The 21,556-nt window shown below is 35.0% G+C and overlaps 2 protein-coding genes and 1 pseudogene across 2 annotated transcripts; all 3 read right to left on the bottom strand.

Moving 5' to 3' along the window:
- Positions 1-202: 202 nt before the first annotated feature.
- LOC106376053 lies at positions 203-11,415 on the bottom strand (annotated as a pseudogene).
- LOC106376052 (indole glucosinolate O-methyltransferase 1) lies at positions 7,960-9,348 on the bottom strand. The gene is made up of 3 exons (XM_013816093.3): positions 8,906-9,348; positions 8,445-8,817; positions 7,960-8,350 (listed from the first exon to the last, which is right to left on the bottom strand). Exons 1-3 carry the CDS (start codon positions 9,340-9,342, stop codon positions 8,051-8,053), a joined length of 1,110 nt encoding a protein of 369 aa, XP_013671547.2. The 5' UTR covers positions 9,343-9,348; the 3' UTR covers positions 7,960-8,050.
- A 221-nt stretch (positions 11,416-11,636) lies between the features above and the next one.
- Positions 11,637-14,996, bottom strand: LOC106374463 (indole glucosinolate O-methyltransferase 1-like). The gene is made up of 4 exons (XM_013814481.3): positions 14,230-14,996; positions 13,765-14,137; positions 12,261-13,674; positions 11,637-12,200 (listed from the first exon to the last, which is right to left on the bottom strand). Exons 1-3 carry the CDS (start codon positions 14,676-14,678, stop codon positions 13,375-13,377), a joined length of 1,122 nt encoding a protein of 373 aa, XP_013669935.1. The 5' UTR covers positions 14,679-14,996; the 3' UTR covers positions 11,637-12,200; positions 12,261-13,374.
- Positions 14,997-21,556: the final 6,560 nt, after the last annotated feature.

The raw sequence follows: 21,556 nt of genomic DNA, 5'->3' as shown, positions 1-21,556 counted from the left end.
GCAGTTGACGCAGGACAAAGAGGAAGGAAACAAATGGAAGTAGCCGACCGTTGAGTAATGAATATGCACTTGTGACTTGTGAGCTCTTTAAAAGGAAACCATTTGAATTTTATGTGCAAAATTTAATTAAATTTTGTCCTTAAAGAGTACAATGAGATAAGATAAGAAGCTTCATTTTTGTATGAAATTGCTAGAATACAAAAGGCAAAAGGGTATATGCTTATTATTCATTACAAACAAATAATTGAAACAAAGATGGAACTTGGTTATTATGTAGATTTAGGTTTGTATTCTTATACATTTTATTTACAGAACTCAATAATCCAGCAGTGATAAGCCTGGCAACCGAATTTGCAATGGTAGAAGCCAGAAGCTGCAGCCAAAGCTTCAAACTCAGCTCGTACCTCTCTTTCCCACCGGAACATTGGGTGAACATTAACATGTCCATGTCAAAGGCAATGTTTGCGTTGATGTCACCATTCTCAGCGTCATCAGGAGTGACTAATTCTATCACAACAACTTTACCGTTTTCTGGTAGTGATTTCCAACAGTTTTTAAGAATTTTTACACAGTCCTCGTCAGTCCAATCATGAAGTATACGCTGTAAAACAATTAAAAACCCCAAAGTAAGTACAAAGTAATAAAAAAGTTTTAAGATAAAAGAGTTGTTGAACACTTACTTTCAAGATCATGGCATCTCCAGTTGGAACATCCACAAACATATCTCCGGCCACATGTTCTACACCATGGTAAGAAGGTGCTTGTGCCAAGGCACAAGTCAGATCAAAATTAATACCCTTAATATGAGGATACTTAGAAGTAACAACACCAAGGGTTTTGCCAACTCCTCCTCCTACATCAACCAACACTTTCACATCTTTGAAGCCTTCGTAAACTTCAAGAGCCTTCTTCACAACCGCAATTGTGAATCCGGTCTGGTTAAAGAGCTTGCTAAATCTCTCATCATCTGTTCCCATATAGTCGAAGAGTTTCATGCCACCATGTGCACGGCCAAATGCATTTCCTCCTTCTAGCACCACATCTTTCAATTGAGCCCTGTGAAAAAAGCGTATCAATAAGGGTAAGATTTATTGTATTTAAACTGAATGTTATAGTTACTTTCAATCTATGAATAGAAAACTACCAGGTATTAAGGAAGACGCTGTCAAAATTGACAATGACTTGGGAAGCAAGGGATCCAATGTCTTGAATGTTATCTTTCAAGAAAAACCTACAAATTGGCTCGGCTCTGTAGTCCCTCTCGCCTTTTCCAGCTTGGTCCGTACCGCACTTGACCATGGAATAGCTAGCGAGTAGACGAAGCATTCGGTCCAACAAAGCTGGCGCCTCCGGGTTACGTGGTGCAGTTGGTAGCCTACTTGCTATCTCAGATGGTGAGAGGAACACAGAGGCGGCATAGAGAGTGTCAAAGACACCGAGTTCAAGGGCAGCTTTGAGAACCATGGGCAAGGCTGCAGCGTTGGCTATTCTCACGGCCATTAATCCCAACTCATTATCATCATCGGTAGCAATTTGGATTGTGGGGTTAGAGCTTAAGGTTTCTTCAAAAAGGATTCCCATTTTTTTCTTTATGATCTTTCTTTCACCGTCAGTTACCACACTGATTAGAAGCAAATATATTGAGAGAGAGAGGCCGATGTTGTGTGTTTTGTTCTATGTAGTGTTTGAGTATGATGATGATTTGATGGATCTTTGTTACTTCTTTTTATAACCAAGGCTTAGCCTCTTCTTACTTATTTAATTTCAATTAATAGTACTGGTGGTGTGTCGGTCCATTTGGCTGGCTGAATAGTCTCTCTAACTAAGAACCATTCTTAGCGTCTGAAACAGGTAAGAACCAGTCTTTGTTTCAAGTCAGTTGGTTTATAAAGTCAATGTTCAAAGGAGAGATTTACTTAAATTAATCACTGTGGTCAACCAAAGAGTATGTTTTAGGCTTCGAATGGTAGGTCGTTAATTGTAGCAAAAAAATTTACATGTATCTTTTTTTTTTGGACAACAATCTTTACATGTATCTTTTTTTCTTGTCAACCCAATCTTTACATGTATCTATGTATCTTTTTTTGTTCTTCAATTTGATAGACATAATCCCCTATATATTAATTGAGAAGCATTTAAAAAATTAGAACTTTAGTTTTGTATTAATTAAAAAAAACCTCAAATCCTAGGTGACACTCTAAATGCATTCTAAATTCTATTTCAAAGAATTCTAGAGCATCTAATATAAAGTATAGTTTAATCTAATAGTGTCACATTATTCCATAATTATATAACACTAGAGAACATTATATTAACCTAAAATATAGGAAGTGTGTATTCTTTCCTTAAATAAAAGCTACAAAATTACCTAATATGATTTACATATATATGACAATTAATGATTATGAATAATATAGATTTAATAACAATTTTTGCATCCTTCTTCATTTTTGTTTAAATTTATATTATTAAAAAATCAAACAACCACATTAACTATATAATAAAAAAATTAGATTTTTTCTTATATGTTATATTTTGAATTTTTTAAAACGACTTTAAAATACAAAAATAAAGACATCTTATATGTTATATTTTTCTTATATGTTAGAATTTTTTTATATGTTATATTTTGAATTTTTTAAAAACGACTTTAAATTACAAAAATGTAAGTTTTCCTTAAGTATACGACTAAAAACATTAAAATGACATGTATCAATTCGATGTTTGATTTGAACCATATGGATGATAAAAGTCAAAATAATTTAACTGTGGAAACAATACTATTCACTTTTTTCAAGAATGTATTCGATGGAAAAAATAAGGTTTGTATGTCATAATTTGTTTAATGTCCACTAGAGAACATTATATTAACCTAAAATATAAGAAGTGTGTATTCTTTTCATAAATAAAAGCTACAGAATTACCTAATATGATTTACATATATATATATGATAATTAATGATTATGAATAATAAATATTTGATCACAATTTTTGCATCCTTCTTTATTTTTGTTTAATTTTATATTATTAAAAAAATAAACAATCACATGAACCATATAATAAAAAAATAGATTTTTTCTTATATGTTATATTTTGAATTTTTTAAAATGACTTTAAATTACAAAAATGAGGAAACCTTATATGTTATATTTTTTTTTTTTAAATGACTTTAAAATACAAAAATGAGGACACATTATATGTTACATTTTTCTTATATGTTAGATTTTTTCATATATGTTATATTTTGAATTTTTTAAAACGACTTTAAATTACAAAAATGTAAGTTTTCCTTAAGTATACGACTAAAACATTAAAATAGCATGTATAAGTTCGATGGTTGATTTGAAAGCTTTCAAAACCATATGTAAGATAAAAGTCAAAATAATTTAACTGTGAAAACAATACTGTTCACTTTTTTAAGAATGTGTTCGAGGGAAAAAAATAAAGTTTTTATGTCATAATTTGTTTAATGTCCCCTTGAGAACATTATATTAATCTAAAATATAAGAAGTGTGTATTATTTTCCTAAATAAAAGCTACAAAATTACCTAATATGATTTACATATATATGACAATTAATGATTACGAATAATAAAGATTTGATAACAACTTTTGCATCCTTATTCATTTTGTTTAATTTTATATTATTAAAAAAAATAAACAATCACATTAACCATATAATAAAAAAATTGAATTTTTTCTTATATGTTATATTTTGAATTTTTTAAAATGACTTTAAATTATAAAAATGAGGAAACCTTATATGTTATATATTTTTTTTAAAAACGACTTTAAAATACAAAAATGAGGACACCTTATATGTTATATTTTTCTTATATGTTAGATTTTTTCTTATATGTTATATTTTGATTTTTTTTAAAACGACTTTAAATTACAAAAATGTAAGTTTTCCTTAAGTATACGACTAAAACATTAAAATGACATGTATCAATTCGATGGTTGATTTGAAAGCTTTCAAAACCATATGGAAGATAAAAGTCAAAATAATTCAAATGTGAAAACAATACTGTTCACTTTTTTCAAGAATGTGTTCGATGGAAAAAATAAGGTTTTTATGTCATAATTTGTTTAATGTCCACTCCGATTAACCCATGATGTATTAATTATAGTTTTGTTCCATTATTTTTATAAAAATTGATCCGATCCATCGGAAAAAAATTATATAATAACAACAAAAAATATTTTTTATATATAAATAAAATGATCAAATATATAAAAGAAACTATCGATAATATATAAAAATAAATTTACCCTGCGCAAGATGCATGTCTTATCCTAGTATTATAATATACTCGAGAATACGCAAGCTGCCACTTGATTAGAACGATTGCGACATAGGAAGGCAATATAAATATTGATTATTCAGTTTGTGAGTGTAACATTACGTTGACCTTTATGGCCTCCATCATGAGTTGTCCTTCCAGGAAGGTCACAAGAATTTGGATTGTCAAGCTTCATTAACTATATTATCTAGGACTCAATGATCAGAACATAATAGGATTAGTTACACCAATTAATCATAAGATACTAGAGTTTTTTTTTCTTCTAAAAGCAGCCTTATTAAATTACAATGGTTCAGTACCAGTGCCAGTCGCATCCCTGGTCCGGTTTATTGACCGCGTCAAGAACAATTGTCTGTCTATCTCAGCAATGGGGAGTCAAAAAGCATCGAGCTCTTTTGCAGCGATGGTTTGCTTCACAGGCATAAATTTCAAAAAAAATTGTCGGGTGTAAGGTTATCTTTTAGTTAGAAGGTTCAGTTAAACAAAATCAAGTTACACATGATGTACCAAAGCTTTTTTTTTGAATAAATTTAACATATTACTCAAAAATAAATAAATTACAAAGGTGTTAACGTTACGTGTGCGACCGAAACTGCCTTTATTTTCGCATGGTTATATATGGTGGTGGTAAGGGAGGCAATGAGTTGCATTTTTTTTTTGCAAAAAGATAATAATTCAAATAAATGACATCACACCAAAACAAACTTTAATTTTTATTTTCCTCCAAAACCACATGCGAGCATGGTATTTAGTTAGTGGTTTTGTTTCATATTTAAACATATGATTTAATATACTTAATTTTTAATTATCTTAATTAATTTCAACTTATATAACTCAACCTTATCAACTAACTTAAAGACATGATACACATCCTAAATTATTTCGTTATGAACATAAGAAGATTCATGCTACGAACATAGAAGCCAAAATAATAAAATGATAAGTATGGAGGAAACATAACTGTTTTGCAGATTTATTCATTAGCGAACGAATAGAGTTATTTATACTAACTGTATAATTATCTAAATAGTTTTTAGAATAAAAATCTAATTTACACACAAATATTAATTTTCCTAATAATTACAATGAAATATATTCCACGTGATTTCATAATTTCGAGATCTCTTAACTATATTGTGTATGTGGTGCATAATAAAACGTTCGGTTCATAAATATAGATTGTATGAGAATTGTATATGCTCTTTTTCTTTGGTACAACCTTTGTTTCCAAAGAGATTGTTCTTGAAATTGGCTAACAATGATTAACTTAAATATATCTTTGGTCAGATATTTTTTTTTTGATAACATTCTATGATTATGAACAAGCTTTAGATTCTTCAACCATTTTCAATAATAGAAAATTTCCAGGATTTAGAGCAACTCCAATGGTAAGAACCCATTAAGGGTTCTAATGACTAATTTAATAGTTAATTGTGTGATTTGAAAAGTTTAGAACCCTTGTTAGTGTAATTTATTTTTTCATGGTCCAATGGGATCAGAACTTCTCAGAGGTTCTTAAATTTTTTTTTTTTTTTAGAAGTTCAATGATTGCATTTCATAACATAAAAATTTAAATAAAAATGACATAAAAACATATTAAAAGATACAAATACAAATCATAAACGAGAAAAAACTGATTAGTTGTCATCCCAAGTGTCTTCTTATGTCACATGAAAGACTTGTATTTGTGTCACATGGAAGACTAGTAACCAAATAAAGAAAGGTGTTGTGTTATAACGAGGATTTGGAAAAAAAACATGGCAATTTGAAAAAAAGGATCAAGCATCTTCAATTTGAAAAAAAGGACCAAGTTAAGATATACAATACTCATATAATGCAATCACAGTACTGATCTAAACTTAATACAGTTGTGTCTACTCCCATGTCTTCTTGTGTCACATGTTAACCGTATGGTTTATGTATTCTAAAATATCATTCAGCTTATGTTCCTGTCACCACTGCAGCTTTAGTCCGGTTCATTGATCTTCAAGTCAGCCTTAGCTCCAGAGATGTCTTCTTGTCTAACTAAGAAGCCGTCCTCATGCGCTTGTTGAGCATCAGGCCTGAAGAAGTTCCCTTCCATGGGAGGTAAAATCCTGTTCAAGGAGGTCTGAGGAAATCACATAACTTTACAAGGATCAATTGGTTATAAACCATAATCAATATCAAAACCACGTCTTTGGTCAGTGCAGAGCTCACTAACATGCATATAAAACTCATGAAAAAGAAGCTAGTTCTATAGTTATTGCAAATACAGTACACATGATCAACAGTTTATAATGTGAAATGCAACATTAGATGTACTAAAAAGCATCCCAAATATTTGACGTTATGAGGATACAAAGCCTGTTCTGTATCATGTTATTTGGGGTTCATCACCTAAGCTAGATCAGAGGAGAAGCAACAGAAAGAAACAAAATGAAAAAAGAGAACAGAAAATGATCAGACACAATACACACAAAAAAAAAATGATCAGAGACAACAACACATTTGCATTGAACAGAGAAGCTATGATGCATTTAACAGGCTCTCCTCAAGAAGACTCTCATGCCAGCACACAAAAGGTGCAAACTAGCTTGCCTAAGTATATATAGTCAATACCTCATTTACAAAGATAGCTTCTTCATAATGAAAGTATTCTCAACATAATCACATGAACAAGCCTTGTGAAACCTACGTTAAAAGATCAATCATAAATAAAAATTGAAACTTTAAAGTTTACAATTGTGATCAAACTCAAGTAAGTACCAAAACTCGATCCTAGAACATTAGCTCGAACCAGGATCCAATCAGATTATAATCGTTATCAGCGGAGATCTTGCTAAATATTACATCAATCGGAGACACAATTTGATAGGAATCGTCGGATCAAGTTTTCCATTGACCTGAAAATCAAGTCTTAGAAGTCGAGCTTGAGCTCATCCTTGGAATCGGAGAAATACGAGAGGACGTACGGAACATCGCGGACAACCACAACCCATAAAACATGGCTGCTGTTTCTTCTTTTTCTTCCTCTCTCTCTCTCTTCAGAAAACAAAGCTTTTCTAAAAATAAAAGAATCCGACCCTTCATGGTGATTGCATGGACGGATTTGGAGGAGAATATCGACGATGAAAGAATCAGATCAAACATCATCTCCTTTGGAGATTTCGACAACATCGACGACAGGATTTGATAATGACGAAGAAGTGAGATTAACGAAGAAAGAGAAGAGACAAATTTTTTTTCCCTTTCGTGTGAAAGCAACGACCCAATACACATGTGCCACATTTGGGGTTTCAACCGATTCTATATCCCCTTAATTAAGAAGCGGTTCTGTCTAATTTTATCATTTTTGATTTTTTTTTTCCCTTTTTTTCTTAAGAACCTCACCCTAAACCCACCATTGGAGGTGGTCTTAGTGTTTTGTCATTTTATAGGTTCATTAAGCTTAGATTCTTCTCTTTTTAATTTATTAATTTTTATTCTGTAATATTCAATTTAAGTATATCACTGGCTCGTGGGTCCAGCTCGGTGGCTGAATAGTATATGTGGAGAAAAACTAGCTTTGCATTGCTTTTGAGGACGATGATTGTTTATACATTTGTAAGAGTAAAAGGTGGGTAAATCTGAATTCAGTTAATTAGAACTAGTTCCTAGAGAGTAGAGAGACAATGATAAATTAAATATTTTTATTGCTTGAAGCTGTATTGCATCAAAAGACGAATTGAGACATTACATGGGATTAATCATTAATTTAAACATTTTATTTACAGAACTCAATAACCCAGCAGTGGTAAGCTTGGCAAACGAATTTGCAATGGGTGAAGCCAGATTCTGCGGCTAACGCTTCAAACTCAGCTCGAGACCTCTCTTTTCCACCGGAACATTGTGTGAACATCAACATATCCATATCAAAAGCAATGTTCGAGTTGATATCTCCACTCTCAGCACTATCAGGAGTGACTAGCTCTATGACAACTACTTTACCATTTTCAGGAAGTGATTTCCAGCATTTTTTAAGAATCTTCACGCAGTCCTCGTCAGTCCAATCATGAAGTATACGCTGTAATTCAAAAACAATCAAAAGAAATAAGTACAAAGTACTACATACATACGTACTTGAATATGTGTTATGATAAGAGAGTTACTAAACATACTTTCAAGATCATGGCGTCTCCGGTTGGAACATCCACAAACATATCTCCGGCGATATGTTCCACCCCAGGGTATGAAGGTGCTTGTGCCAAGGCACATGTCAGATCAAAATTAATACCTTTAATATTGGGGTACTTGGAAGTAACAACACCAAGAGTGTTACCAACTCCTCCTCCCACATCAACTAAAACATTTACACCGTTGAAGCCTTGGTAAACTTCAAGAGCCTTCTTTACGACAGCGATGGTAAATCCGGTCTGGTTAAAGAGCTTGCTGAATCTCTCATCTGTTCCCATATAGTCGAAGAGTTTCATGCCACCATGTGCACGGCCAAATGCATCTCCTCCTTCTAGCACCACATCTTTCAATTGGGCCCTGAGAAAAATGCGTATCAATAAGGGTAAGATTTATTATATTTAAACTGAATGTTGTAATAACTTTCAATCTATGAATAAAAAATTACCAGGTATTAAGGAAGACGCTGTCAAAATTGACAGTGACTTGGGAAGCAAGGGATCCAATGTCTTGAATGTTATCTTTCAAGAAAAACCTACAAATTGGCTCGGCTCTGTAGACCCTCTCGCCTTTTCCAGCTTGGTCTGTACCGCACTTGACCATGGAATAGCTAGCGAGTAGACGAAGCATTCGGTCCAACAAAGCTGGCGCCTCCGGGTTACGTGGTGCAGTTGGTAGCCTACTTGCTATCTCAGATGGTGAGAGGAACACAGAGGCGGCATAGAGAGTGTCAAAGACACCGAGTTCAAGGGTAGCTTTGAGAACCATGGGAAAGGCTGCAGCGTTGGCTATTCTTACGGCCATTAATCCCAACTCATTATCATCATCGGTAGCAATTTGGATTGTGGGGTTAGAGCTTAAGGTTTCTTCAAAAAGGATTCCCATTTTTTTTCTTTATGATCTTTCTTTCTTCTCCTTCAAGGTACCTTGGTGATTACACTGATCAGAAGCAAGGGAACAGAGAGATAGAGAGTGTGTGTATTTGTTTCTTATGTGTAGTGTTGAGGATGATGAAATGATGGATCTTGGTTTCTCCTTTTTATAGCTAAAGGCTCAGCCTCCTCTTTCTTTCTTTAATTTATTTTATAATAATTTATTTTATTATATCGTCGGCTTGCCGATCCATTTGGCTGGCTGAATAGTCTGAGTCTTATGTAGAAAAGTAAGAGCCAGTTTTGGCGGCTGAAACAATTAGATTTTGTTTTAAGTTAGTTGGCATTTTTGTAGTAGATGTCAAGGCATCTTAATTTCAACACTATGATGCAACCAAGTCGGGATAAGTAAAATATCCATTTAATTTGTTATTTGTTTTGACTCGAACAAAAAAATATGGATATCCATAATTCTATGAAGCAAATCAAATACTAATATGTAATATTTATTAAAAATGAAGCAAATAATAAATACTGATATTTTTTAAAATAGATATCCGATCCTATTCGTTATATGTATATATATATAATTATATATAAAATTATATAGTTACTATATTTATATAAGTTTTAGAATAGTTATATTTATTAAAATGATTATTTTAGATATTAGAGTTTAAAAAAATATAATTTTCGTTTAGCAATAGCATATTATTATTTTAGCTTATTTCAGGATTATTTATTTATTTTTAGTTTTATAAATTTTTTTTTTTGACGTCAAACGGCCATTCTATTACTCAAGCTTGAGGTGGACTGGGTAACCAGACCGGAATAGAACAACCAATAAAATGTAACTTCCTATGAAATGATCTAGCAGTCTTAGCTAAAAAATCTGAAAACTGATTGCGCGCTCGTGGAACATGAATGATGTTGAAATCCGTAAAGCAAATCATCAGCGTCTCTATCCTTTCCAATTCCGTCGCAAAGCTAGGCCAGACATGAGCTTCCTTTATCATTGCTATAAGCTCCTTGCATTCTGTCCAACAGCTCTGGCAGGTTGAGTGTTGAAGCATGTTCTCCATTGTCCACCGCAGAGCTTCTACTTCCGAATGCAAAGCTGATTCCCGTCGATTAAAATTTCTTGACCCCAGCAATTGAATGTTTCCTCCACTGTTCCACCAGACCCATCCACATCCACTAAACGGAGCCGAGGCTGTCCAAGATCCATCTAGCAAGCAAATATTACCCAAACTTATGACTTGGGGCTCCTCAGAAATGATTTCTTGTACCACAGGTTGTACCACTTCGTTCGCATTAAACCAGGCTTGACATTCACATTCTGCATATCGAACTAGCTCCAAAGGATCTCTGTCTATCCCCCTGAAAAGTTTGTCATTCCTAGCCTTCCAAATGTACCAAATTATCCAGGGATAAGGACCCATGTCATGTTCCGGCTCGATAATGCTGTTCTTTCTCCAGAATAGGTAATTCATGTTTGCGTAAACGCTTGGTACTGGAAATAAGTCTGGGCTTGACGGAGTTGATGATAAGGGCCAGACTTGTAGAGCTGGCGGACACTCGAATATAGCATGGGTTACAGATTCTTCTAGCTCTCCACATCTTGGGCAGTAGTTATCACACCTCATATTACGTCTTGCTAAGTTCCTCGTCACTGCCACATGACCGGTTAACAACTGCCATATACGATGACATATCTTCGAAGGTGCTTTTAATTTCCAAGCGAAGGCTTGAAGCTTTGTGATACTCGGTTCTAGGACTTCCTTCTCCTCCTCTGTTTTTATTATAAGGATCAAATCAGATGTTTTTATATCCGGACACTAAATATTTGTGTATTTACAAATCAGATAGGATCCAATCAAATAACTGATTATTCAAATAGAACGAATCAAATCATGTATACTTCCAGAAATTTAGATATTTGATTCGTGTCTACCACTACAACCAAGTGACTATATAAGTTCATCTTATACATGTTTGCAGATTAACATTAACCTATAGAAGAAAATCTTGGGAAATCTCCAGTTTGCTAAGTATTTCGTTCTTCAATTTGATCAACATGATAATATTATAATACTCGAGACATGCGTATGCAACTATGCATGACTCCAACTTTATCAGGACGAGGACGAGTGTGACTAAGGAAGGGGACAACCATTTGGTCCATCGAAGTGAGTGTAACATCACAAGTGTCCTTTATGGCCTACATCTTAATTTGTCTATCCTTCGAGGAAGTTCACAAATTGCTGTCAAACTTCATTAATTATGCCATGTTGGACTCAGTCAGCATGTACAAAACTGAACTATTTTGTTTGAAGTAACCATATAAAAAGATTTCACCAAAGAAAAAACATAGTATAAAATAACAAATTAAGTTGGTAAATGTCCAAACGATATTGACTCTATTTTTCTTAAGAAGAAAAACAAAGGCATGTGTAGTATATACGGTTTATAAGAAGGTTTCATATATACCATGCCTACATGGTTCCCTATCTAACTACTGGACAGTGAAAACAAGTGCATCTAATTCTTGGTTGGCAAACAAACTAATTATGATGCGAGGAGAAATGTTTATCTGGATCAAATTGCGAGTAGGAAATGGAGCTAGCTGCCGCTTCTGGATTGACAACTGGTCACCCTTGGGTTCTCTTAAAGACTACTTTGCTGCTTCCTCATCATCTAGGCAAGGAATATCTCTTGACTCTACCTTAGCTGACCTTCATCGCTCAGGTAACTGAGTGCTTCCTCAGGACCGCTCTGATGCTATGGTGCTGGTTCAAACTTTCCTAACCTCCATAACGCTGGAAGATGAGGTTGCGGACGCCTATGAATGGAATGTTACAGGAGCACCAACTATAAAATACAAAACTTCCTTAGTATACTGAAAACTAAAACTGGAAGAGCAAAGAGTACCTTGGGCGAAAATTGTTTGGACATCGCGAGATATTCCGAAACATAACTTTCTTGTCTGGCTCTTTGTGTTGAATAGGTGTTCTACAAGAGATCGTCTACTTTCTTGGGGGTTGTCTGTCGATGCAAACTGCTTGCTCTGTAATCGAGAGGCTGAATCAAGAGATCACTTATTCTTCAGATGTCCCTTCTCCTGGAGGATATGGCCGGAGATTGCACGTAGATGCTCATTTACCCCGTCTCCGATTTGGCTAGATGTAATGGACCAGTTGATTACTCTCACAGGCAACAAACTGAGTAAGCGCCTCATTCTTCTCTGCTGGCAATCGGTGATCTACTCCTTGTGGCGTGAAAGAAATCAGCGGCTTCACTCCCAGCGTTATCAATCTGCGGATTCCATCATTTCCTCCTTGAATCGGCTAGTCAATGATCGATTACTGAGCTTCAGACCTTCCTCTCCTGCGCTCTCCTCCTCCCTCATGCAGCTGTGGCTCTTAACGGAGTAAACGAGAACTCCTTCGTTTCCTGACTTTTCATCTAACTAGGCTGGGCTTTGCTCTCTACCATCTACCATATTTCATTATAATTCTGATCTCAATTATGGGTTTTAAAACTATGGGCTGGATTGTCATATGTTGGGTGGACTATAGCTATAAGCTTGTAAAACTTTTTATTTCTTTCTGTAATTAAATATGAATGCCTTTAGTCAAAAAACATATATATGATTCAGTTAAAAAAAAACATATATATGTGTATATATATCCTTAAATTTATGAAATAACAAGAAGATAACATCTACTTCTAATATGTAAATATTTTTTTTAATTTAAGTAAACCAAAAAATATTATCTCATGTTTTTTTTACAATACTAGAAAAATTAAACATTAAATTAGAGAAGTAGCCTTTGTGTGAGTCTTGTGAGCTCTCCAAAAAGAATTTCATGTGGCTAATTAACTAGACAAAGTTGGTTCTTAAAGAGTACAAAGTAAACAAAAAGCTTATTATTATTTAACATTTCTTGAACATACACACACACACAAATGTATGATCATCACAAACAAAGAATTGGAACCAAGATGATAACATTTGAAGAGTAAGTTTTATATTTTACACATCTTATTTACAAAACTCAATAATCCAACAGTGATATGCCTGGCAAACGAATTTGCACTGGTTGAAGCCAGCAGCTGCAGCTAAAGCTTTAAACTCCGCACGTGACCTCTCTATTTCACCAGAACATTGTGTGAACATCAACATATCCATATCAAAGGCAATGTTTGCGTTGATGTCACCATTCTCTGCGTCATCAGGAGTGACTAATTCTGTGACAACAATTTTACCGTTGTTTGGTAGTGATGTCCAACAATTTTTAAGAATCTTCACGCAGTCTTCGTCTGTCCAATCATGAAGTATGCGCTGTAATACAAAAATAATACCATTAGTAAGTACAAAATACTAGTATACATACGCTGTCAATAAATATGAATGATAAGTTGATGAACTTACTTTCAAAATCATGGTATCTCCGGTTGGAACATCAACAAACATATCTCCGGCGACATGTTTCACCCCAGGATAAGAGGGTGCTTGTGCCAAGGCACAAGTCAGATCAAAGTTGATACCCTTAATATGAGGATACTTGGAAGTAACAACACCAAGGGTGTTACCTACTCCTCCTCCCACATCAACCAACACTTTCACATCTTTGAAGCCTTCATAGACGTCAAGAGCATTCTTCACAACCGCAATTGTGAATCCGGTCTGGTTAAAGAGCTTGCTGAATCTCTCATCAGTTCCCATATAGTCGAAGAGTTTCATGCCACCATGTGCACGGCCAAATGCATCTCCTCCTTCAAGCACCACATCTTTCAATTGTACCCTATACACATATTGATAAGATTATAACCGTATAAATAACGATTCTAACATTGATGACATGAAAATTGTTACTCATTTAATTTTGAAAATTACCATGTATTGAAGAAGACGCTGTCAAAATTAATGATGACTTGTGAAGCAAGGGATCCAATATCCTGAATGTTATCTTTCAAGAAGAACCTACAAATTGGCTCTGCTCTATAGACTCTCTCGCCTTTCACGGATGAGACCTTACTGCACTTGACCATGGAGTAGCTAGCGAGTAGACGGAGCATACGGTCCAACAAAACCGGTGCCTCAGGGTTACGTGGCGTAGTTGGTAGCCTACTCGCTATGTCAGATGGTGAGAGGAACGAGTCGGTGCGAGCGGCATCGGCGTAGAGAGTGTCAAAGACACCGAGTTCGAGGGAGGCCTTGAGAACCATGGGAAAGGCTGCGGCATTGGATAGTCTCACGGCCATCAAACCCAACTCATTATCATCATCAATAACAGTTTGGATTTTAGGGTTAGAGCTTAAGGTTTCTTCAAAAGGGAACCCCATTGTTTCTTTCTTCTCTTTCAAGGCACCGTACACTGATGAGAAGCAGAGAGAGAAGGAGAGTATGTGTTTGTGTGTGTCTGTTTTGTAACGTCAGGATTAGGCCTGGGCAAAATAATCGGAACTGAAGAACCGAACTGGAACCGGAACCGAACCGAAATACCTGAAACCGGAAACGGACCAATACTCTCAAATACTCGAACGGTTCCTATATTTTTATATCCGAAATAACCGAACGAACCGAGAACCGAACAGGTACCCGAATATATAAAAATATTAATTATATATACATATAACATCACTAAATATATATTTTTAATTTAAAATTCTATTAAAAGTATCTGAAAATAGTTGAGGATAACTAAATTATTATAAAGTATCCAAACTACCCGAAAGTATCCGAAACTATCCAGATAGTTTTATCCGAAATATACAAAGTAATCCGAAATGTCCAAATTTTTTATCCAAATCATCCTAATTATTTGATATTTTACCTAAATAACCGATATTTTTATCCAAATTATCCGAACTACCCGAACTATCCGAACCCGAACCGGATCCAAATGAGAACCGAACTTTTTCCGGATATTTTCCGGTTCCTACATTTACTATCCGAACCGAACCGAACCCGAAACTATCTGAACCGAACCGAACCGAAAATATGTCAAGTACTAAATGGATCCTCTAGCCCCTATCCGAACTACCCGAAACCCGAAATACCCGAACCGAACCAAACCGATACCCGAAATGCCTAGGCCTAGTCAGGATATAATGATTTAGTATATTTCTGATGCATCTTGGATTCTCCTTTTATAGCTAAAGCTTAGATATTTTTTTTCTATTTATTTAATTTCATATAAATTATTGTTGGCTCGCCGGCCATCTTGGGCCCTGAATAGTCTCTGTTAGAAAACTAAGAGTATCATTATCCCTAAGAGACACTTAGGGGCTCTTAATCATTTTTTAATACTTTTTTAGTAAAAAATTATGTTAAGAACTTTATGTAAGAGACCTATAATCTTTTGACCTCCATTGCAAGTATCTTAGTTAGGAGTTCTTAAAATAAAAAAAATAAATAAATATTTTCTGATTTAAGATAAAATTTATTTATTATATAATACATATTTAAAGATAACATTTAAAACATGGAATTTAAAAAAAAACATAAAAACAAAGATTAGTAAAAAAAAGAGAATAATTTTAAAGAAACATCCGAGCTCAATTGTTGTGTTCATCACGTCCAAATTTACGCCATACATATTCAACCAAATCATCTTTCAGTTGTTCATGCATTTGTCTATCACGAATTCTAGTTTGAACACCCATCATATTGGCGATATTTGTAGGGATATCTGTAGAATACTTGAGATCCACATGCGAACTTCCGTTGTCTTCTCCTTGTTGGAACTCGGAAACATCAAATTGCGTGTATCCATCTCGTTCGTCTTCTACTATCATATTATGGAGTATGATACATGCTCTCATAATCTTCCCAATTTTGACTTTAACCTAAAAAAGTGCTGGATTTTTAACAACGGCAAAGCGAGCTTGCAAGACTCGAAAAGCACGCTCGACATCTTTTCGGACAGCTTCTTGATGTTGAGCAAATAATTGTGCTTTCGGTCCTTGTGGTATTAGAATAGATTGGATAAATGTTGCCCATTTCGGATAAATACCATTGGTGAGATAGTAAGCCAAATGATACTCTCTTCCATTAACATAGTAAGTGACTTGCGGAGCTTGACCCCTTATTATATCATCAAAAACAGGGGAGCGATCAAGAACACTGATATCGTTTAAGGTACTGAAGGTCCAAAAAACGCATGCCATATACAGAGAACATATAAAGCAACCGCCTCTAAAACGATTGTTGGTTTACCCGAACCACGAGAATATTTCCCTTTCCAAGCGGTGGGACAATTCTTCCACTCCCAATGCATACAGTCGATGCTTCCTATCATCCCGGGAAATCCACGATGCTCTCCAATACCAAGTAGACGTTGAAGATCAGCCGGTGTTGGTCTTCTTAGGTACTCATCGCTGAATAAATTTATTATTCCTTCCAAAAAATTTTCCACACATAACCGAGTTGTAGTTTCACCGAGCCAGAGGTATTCGTCGACCGTGTCAGCCGCATGACCATACGCCAAGACATGAATAGATGCTGTACATTTTTGGAGTGTAGAGAGACCAAGCCTTCCAAGACCATCTTCCTTTTGCTGAAAGTATTTAACTTCATTGGAGAGACGATCAACAATGCGCATGAACAATGGCTTGTTCTATCTAAAACGGCGTCGGAAAAAAATTTCAGGATATGTTGGAGTATCACTGAAATAACCATTCCATAACCGTGTGTGGCCTTGTTCACGATTTCTCTCAATATAAACTCATTTTTTCCATCTCTTCGTTTCTTCTTCTTGACCACCATAATCAACAAAAATATTCTCGAATGTTTGATCAAAATGTTGATCAAAATATTGATCAAAAGCTTCATCATCTACTCCCTCAAAACTGGTATGGGAAGAAGAAACCAAGAGATGAAATTTTTGTTTTAAACTTGAGATGGAAGAAATAGCTTGAGATGGAAGTTGTGTTTAGTTAAAGAACTTGAGATTGAAGAAATAGCTTGAGATGGAACTTGTGTTTGATCTTGTGGTTTGGTAAAGAACTTGAGAAGTTGAGATAAAAGAACTTCAGATAAAAGAACTTGAGATAAAGAACTTGTGATGGAACTTGTGTTTGATAGTTTGGTGAAATATGAAGATGGAACTAGTGTTTGATCGTTTGGTGAATTCTACAATCGTGAAAACACTTCCATTTATACAACTTTCTAATAACATGAGTCAGTGACAATAGAGTACAAACAAGAGAGTAAAATACAAGACCTTGTGACATGAGACTACAAGACAGTAGAGTACAAACAAGACAGTAAAATACAAGACCTTGTGACATGAGACTACAAGACACTAGAGTACAAACTAGACGTGTGTTGACAGAGGCTAAGCCTGAAACAAACAACAAACTTGTGTGTCTACAATCCGTGAGTCCGTGTCACTGATGCTCCCAAGATATGTGACTTGTGTGTCTACAATCCGAGAGTCCAAGCCTGAAACAAACAACAACATGAGTCAATAACCACAAGATCAAACACAAGTTCCATCTCAACAACATGAGTTAATAACAACAACATGAGTCAATTACAACACGAATCACGAAACAGAACAGCATATCATTATCATTACTGAAACAGAAGATGAACATGAAAATGAAACTGATACAGACGCAAGCACAATAACTTGAAACAGAAACAGAAAACAAACAACACGACCTTGAGACCTTAAAACTAACTAGACAAAAAGTCATTAATCAGCTTCTTTTTAAGAGCTTCTTCGTAATCAGCTAGAGGTTCCTTTTTGGCTAGTAGACTCATCTTGGAAAGCCTCTCTTTGATAGCCAAGTCCTGCTGTTTGATCGACCACATGCACTGAAACTCAGACAGCGCTTTGCCCTCCAACGCAGTCTTCTTACCAGAACCCTTTACTGCCTTAACACCAGGGGGTGAATGGTACCTTGATCAGCTTCACCTGTGGCGTGTGAGCTTGATGATTGTGTACTGTCCTCACACTTTCTATTTTTGGAGATGCCATCGGTTTTAGAGGTAGAAAGGTCACACCATTTCTGATCATTCCGAAGCTCCTTCCACGCATGTTCGAGGGTGATTTTTTTTTATGGTTGTTGTAGAAGATTTCATGGGCTAATTTGAGAATATCATTCTCATTTTGCCCACTACTTTTCTCCCTTGTTGCCGCTTTATAACATCCACAAAACTTGGAGACAAGATCATTGATCTTGTGTCATCGCTGCTTACAGTGGCTAGCTTCTCTCTGTTTAAGGCTTGCAATTTTGGGACTGGCCGCAAAGTATGCCGCAATCCTCTTCCAGAAAGAACCGGATCGTTGCTCATTCCCCACAACAGGGTCCTTGCTCGTGTTTAACTACGAGCTGATGAGCACAATGTCATCTGTTGGAGTCCATTTCCTTCGTTCTCTACGCTCTGCAGGAGTGGCTTGACTCTCTTCTACTAAACGTAACTGTGATGAAGCTTCAGTACCTTGACTCTCTTCAACTAAACGAAACACACTGTCTTGTTGACTATTTAGAAGCTCAACAAACCTTGGTGTCTGCGTATATGGATTATAATCCATATCCGCAAATGTCATAGAAGAGAAGAAAGAAGTTTAAAAGACAAGAATGTCTTTACAAGATGGAAGAGAAGAAAGAAGAATAAAAGACAAGAATGTCTTTACAAGATGGGGGAGAAGAAAGAAGATTAAAAGACAAGAATGTATTTACTTGATGGAAGAGAAGAAAGAAGTGTGTTTATATCGTCAGAGAAGGAAGAAAAGAAACGAAGTTTAGATGCATTCATCACAACCAACTAAAACGAGTTGACATTTATCTACAAAGAGAAGAACATGGTCTTAAATTCATCAAAGCATTCATCGCAACCAACCAAATGGAGTTGACATCAACCTAACACATTCATCACACTCCAACAGCGCTTTCTATCTAACCATTACACGTATTTATTACTCACACAACCACAATCTAACACTAAGCAAAACATTAACTACCTAACTCAACCATAAAGCTATCAATCAATTCAAAAGTTGAAGACATTTACCTCTATTGCGATACCAAATGTACTCCTCTGCTTTGAGGTTCCTTCGTCTTGTTCCGTTCACGACCCTCACAGTTAAACACACAAACACACATGCACATATCAGTAAATTAGTTTATGATTCACGAGAATCAAAACCGAAAATAAATCATAGAAAGGAAACAGAGCCAGGATTGAAACATAGCACATATGCAAAATGAAACAAGCATTGCTTTATATTTGAAACACACAGAAGCAATCACATGATTAATATATTTATCACGGAAGCAATCACATGATTGAAACATAGCACATAAACAAAATGAAACAGATGCAATCACATGATTAAGAAAGAGAAGAAAGAAACGATTTGCAAAGATTGAAACATACAAACAAACAGAAAGCCATAACATATCAAAAATGATCCATTGCTTTAATTGAAACAGAAAGTCCGAACATATCAAAAACAAATTGAAACAAGCTTTGCTTTATATCAAAGACAGAACATCGATCTTACAACAAACACAGAAACAAAAAAAGACACAGATTCGACGAGAACCAACAGATAACCGGAAACAAACAACAGAAGAACCGGTTTACAAGACAAAGATTCGACGAGAACACAACAAACACAGAAACAAACAAATAATCAAGCACATGCGTAATGAAACAACAGAAGAACCGGTTTACCTTTCGATTGGAGGAGAGGCAACGAGGGAAAGCTCGGTCGCCGTCGACGAGACCCACCGAGACACATATTCGACGAGAACCAACAGATAACATAGAAAAACAACCGATCAGAACCAGAAGATGCATAATCAAAGACAATGCAGAATCGAAGAACACAACAACCGCTTCCCTTTCGATTTGAGGAGAGCCACCGCGATAGAGGTCCGTCGCCGTCGAGGAGAACCACCGAGAGAGGTCGCCGACTCGAGCCACCGAGGGAAACATCGCCGACTAGATCAGAGAAACCGTGAGGATACAAATTGTCTTTCGTCGAATAGAGGATTAGAGAGAGAGAGAGAGAGAGAGAGAGAGAGAGAGAGAGAGCCAAGATTGATCGCGTTTAACGCGTAACCGAACCAAGACCCTCTCACTTGTTGACACATGTCCACTAAGAGGCGTTCCTTCGTGGCCTTACTTAAGAGCCGTATCTCCTGTTTTTTTTTAAAATTAAATTAACCCTATGAGACGTCATTAAGGAACCGCGATAATGATGGTCTAATAACCAGTTCTGGTTGTGATATCTTGTGTCAACTTTCAAGTCAGTGGATTTAGTCAGAGTTCAAAGCTGAGATTCAATTAAAATTTACTACCATTGGCGGGCTATTAAAAATATATCCTTTCTAAATCATCTGTTCCAAGTCTACAAACTAGTTCTTATAAACAGCAATTATTCTAAATTAATTATCTGCTTTGTTGTTTGTGTATTTATTCAATTTGATCGACATGGTGATCTTATCAATTAATTTTAATACTACAACGGTGCATATTATAGCAACCACTTGATCACGACAACTACGGAGTGAGATTAGCAAAAGACCAGTTCTTCTTGGATACTAAATTAATTTATTAATTATTTTCTTCTATTATTCCTATTTTTGTGTTATTTCCCTTCAATCTCACGAATAAATATAAGAAAATATTTCTAAAAATTAAATAAAAAAATATTTCTTAAAAACAGGTCCTTTGACACAAGCTCTAACGTATACGCCCTGCATATTTCGAACATCCATTATTATTTTTAAATCGTTTCAAACCTTTCAGATATACTCCCTCTGTTTCATTATAAGTATTGTTTTAAGTTTCGGCACACGAATTAAGAAAACAACGATTTGGACCCGCATAACCGTGCGGATATTAATTTTCATGTTTATATATATTTTACATAATTAGAATATATTTTTAAAGTTACTTATATATTTAAATGTTTATATATAAATATTTTAAATATAACAACTTGATAGTTTTCATGCTGTAAGTTAATTGATTATTTCAAATCATCACATATATTTGGTATATATTTTTTTAAATTATTTTTTATTCAATTATTATGGTCATGATCCGTAATTCAAAGCGTTAGATTTCCTTTATCCATATTTTTTATGTTTATTCATTTAAGATAATAACTATATATATATATATATAAAAGTTTAAGATAAGTTAATTTTATACACGAATTATCTAATTTACTAATGTTAACCCGTTCTACCAACAT

This window comes from Brassica napus, chromosome C7 (assembly GCF_020379485.1).
Source record: "Brassica napus cultivar Da-Ae chromosome C7, Da-Ae, whole genome shotgun sequence".
NCBI lineage: Eukaryota > Viridiplantae > Streptophyta > Magnoliopsida > Brassicales > Brassicaceae > Brassica > Brassica napus.
This window is presented reverse-complemented; position numbering and strand designations above follow the sequence as displayed.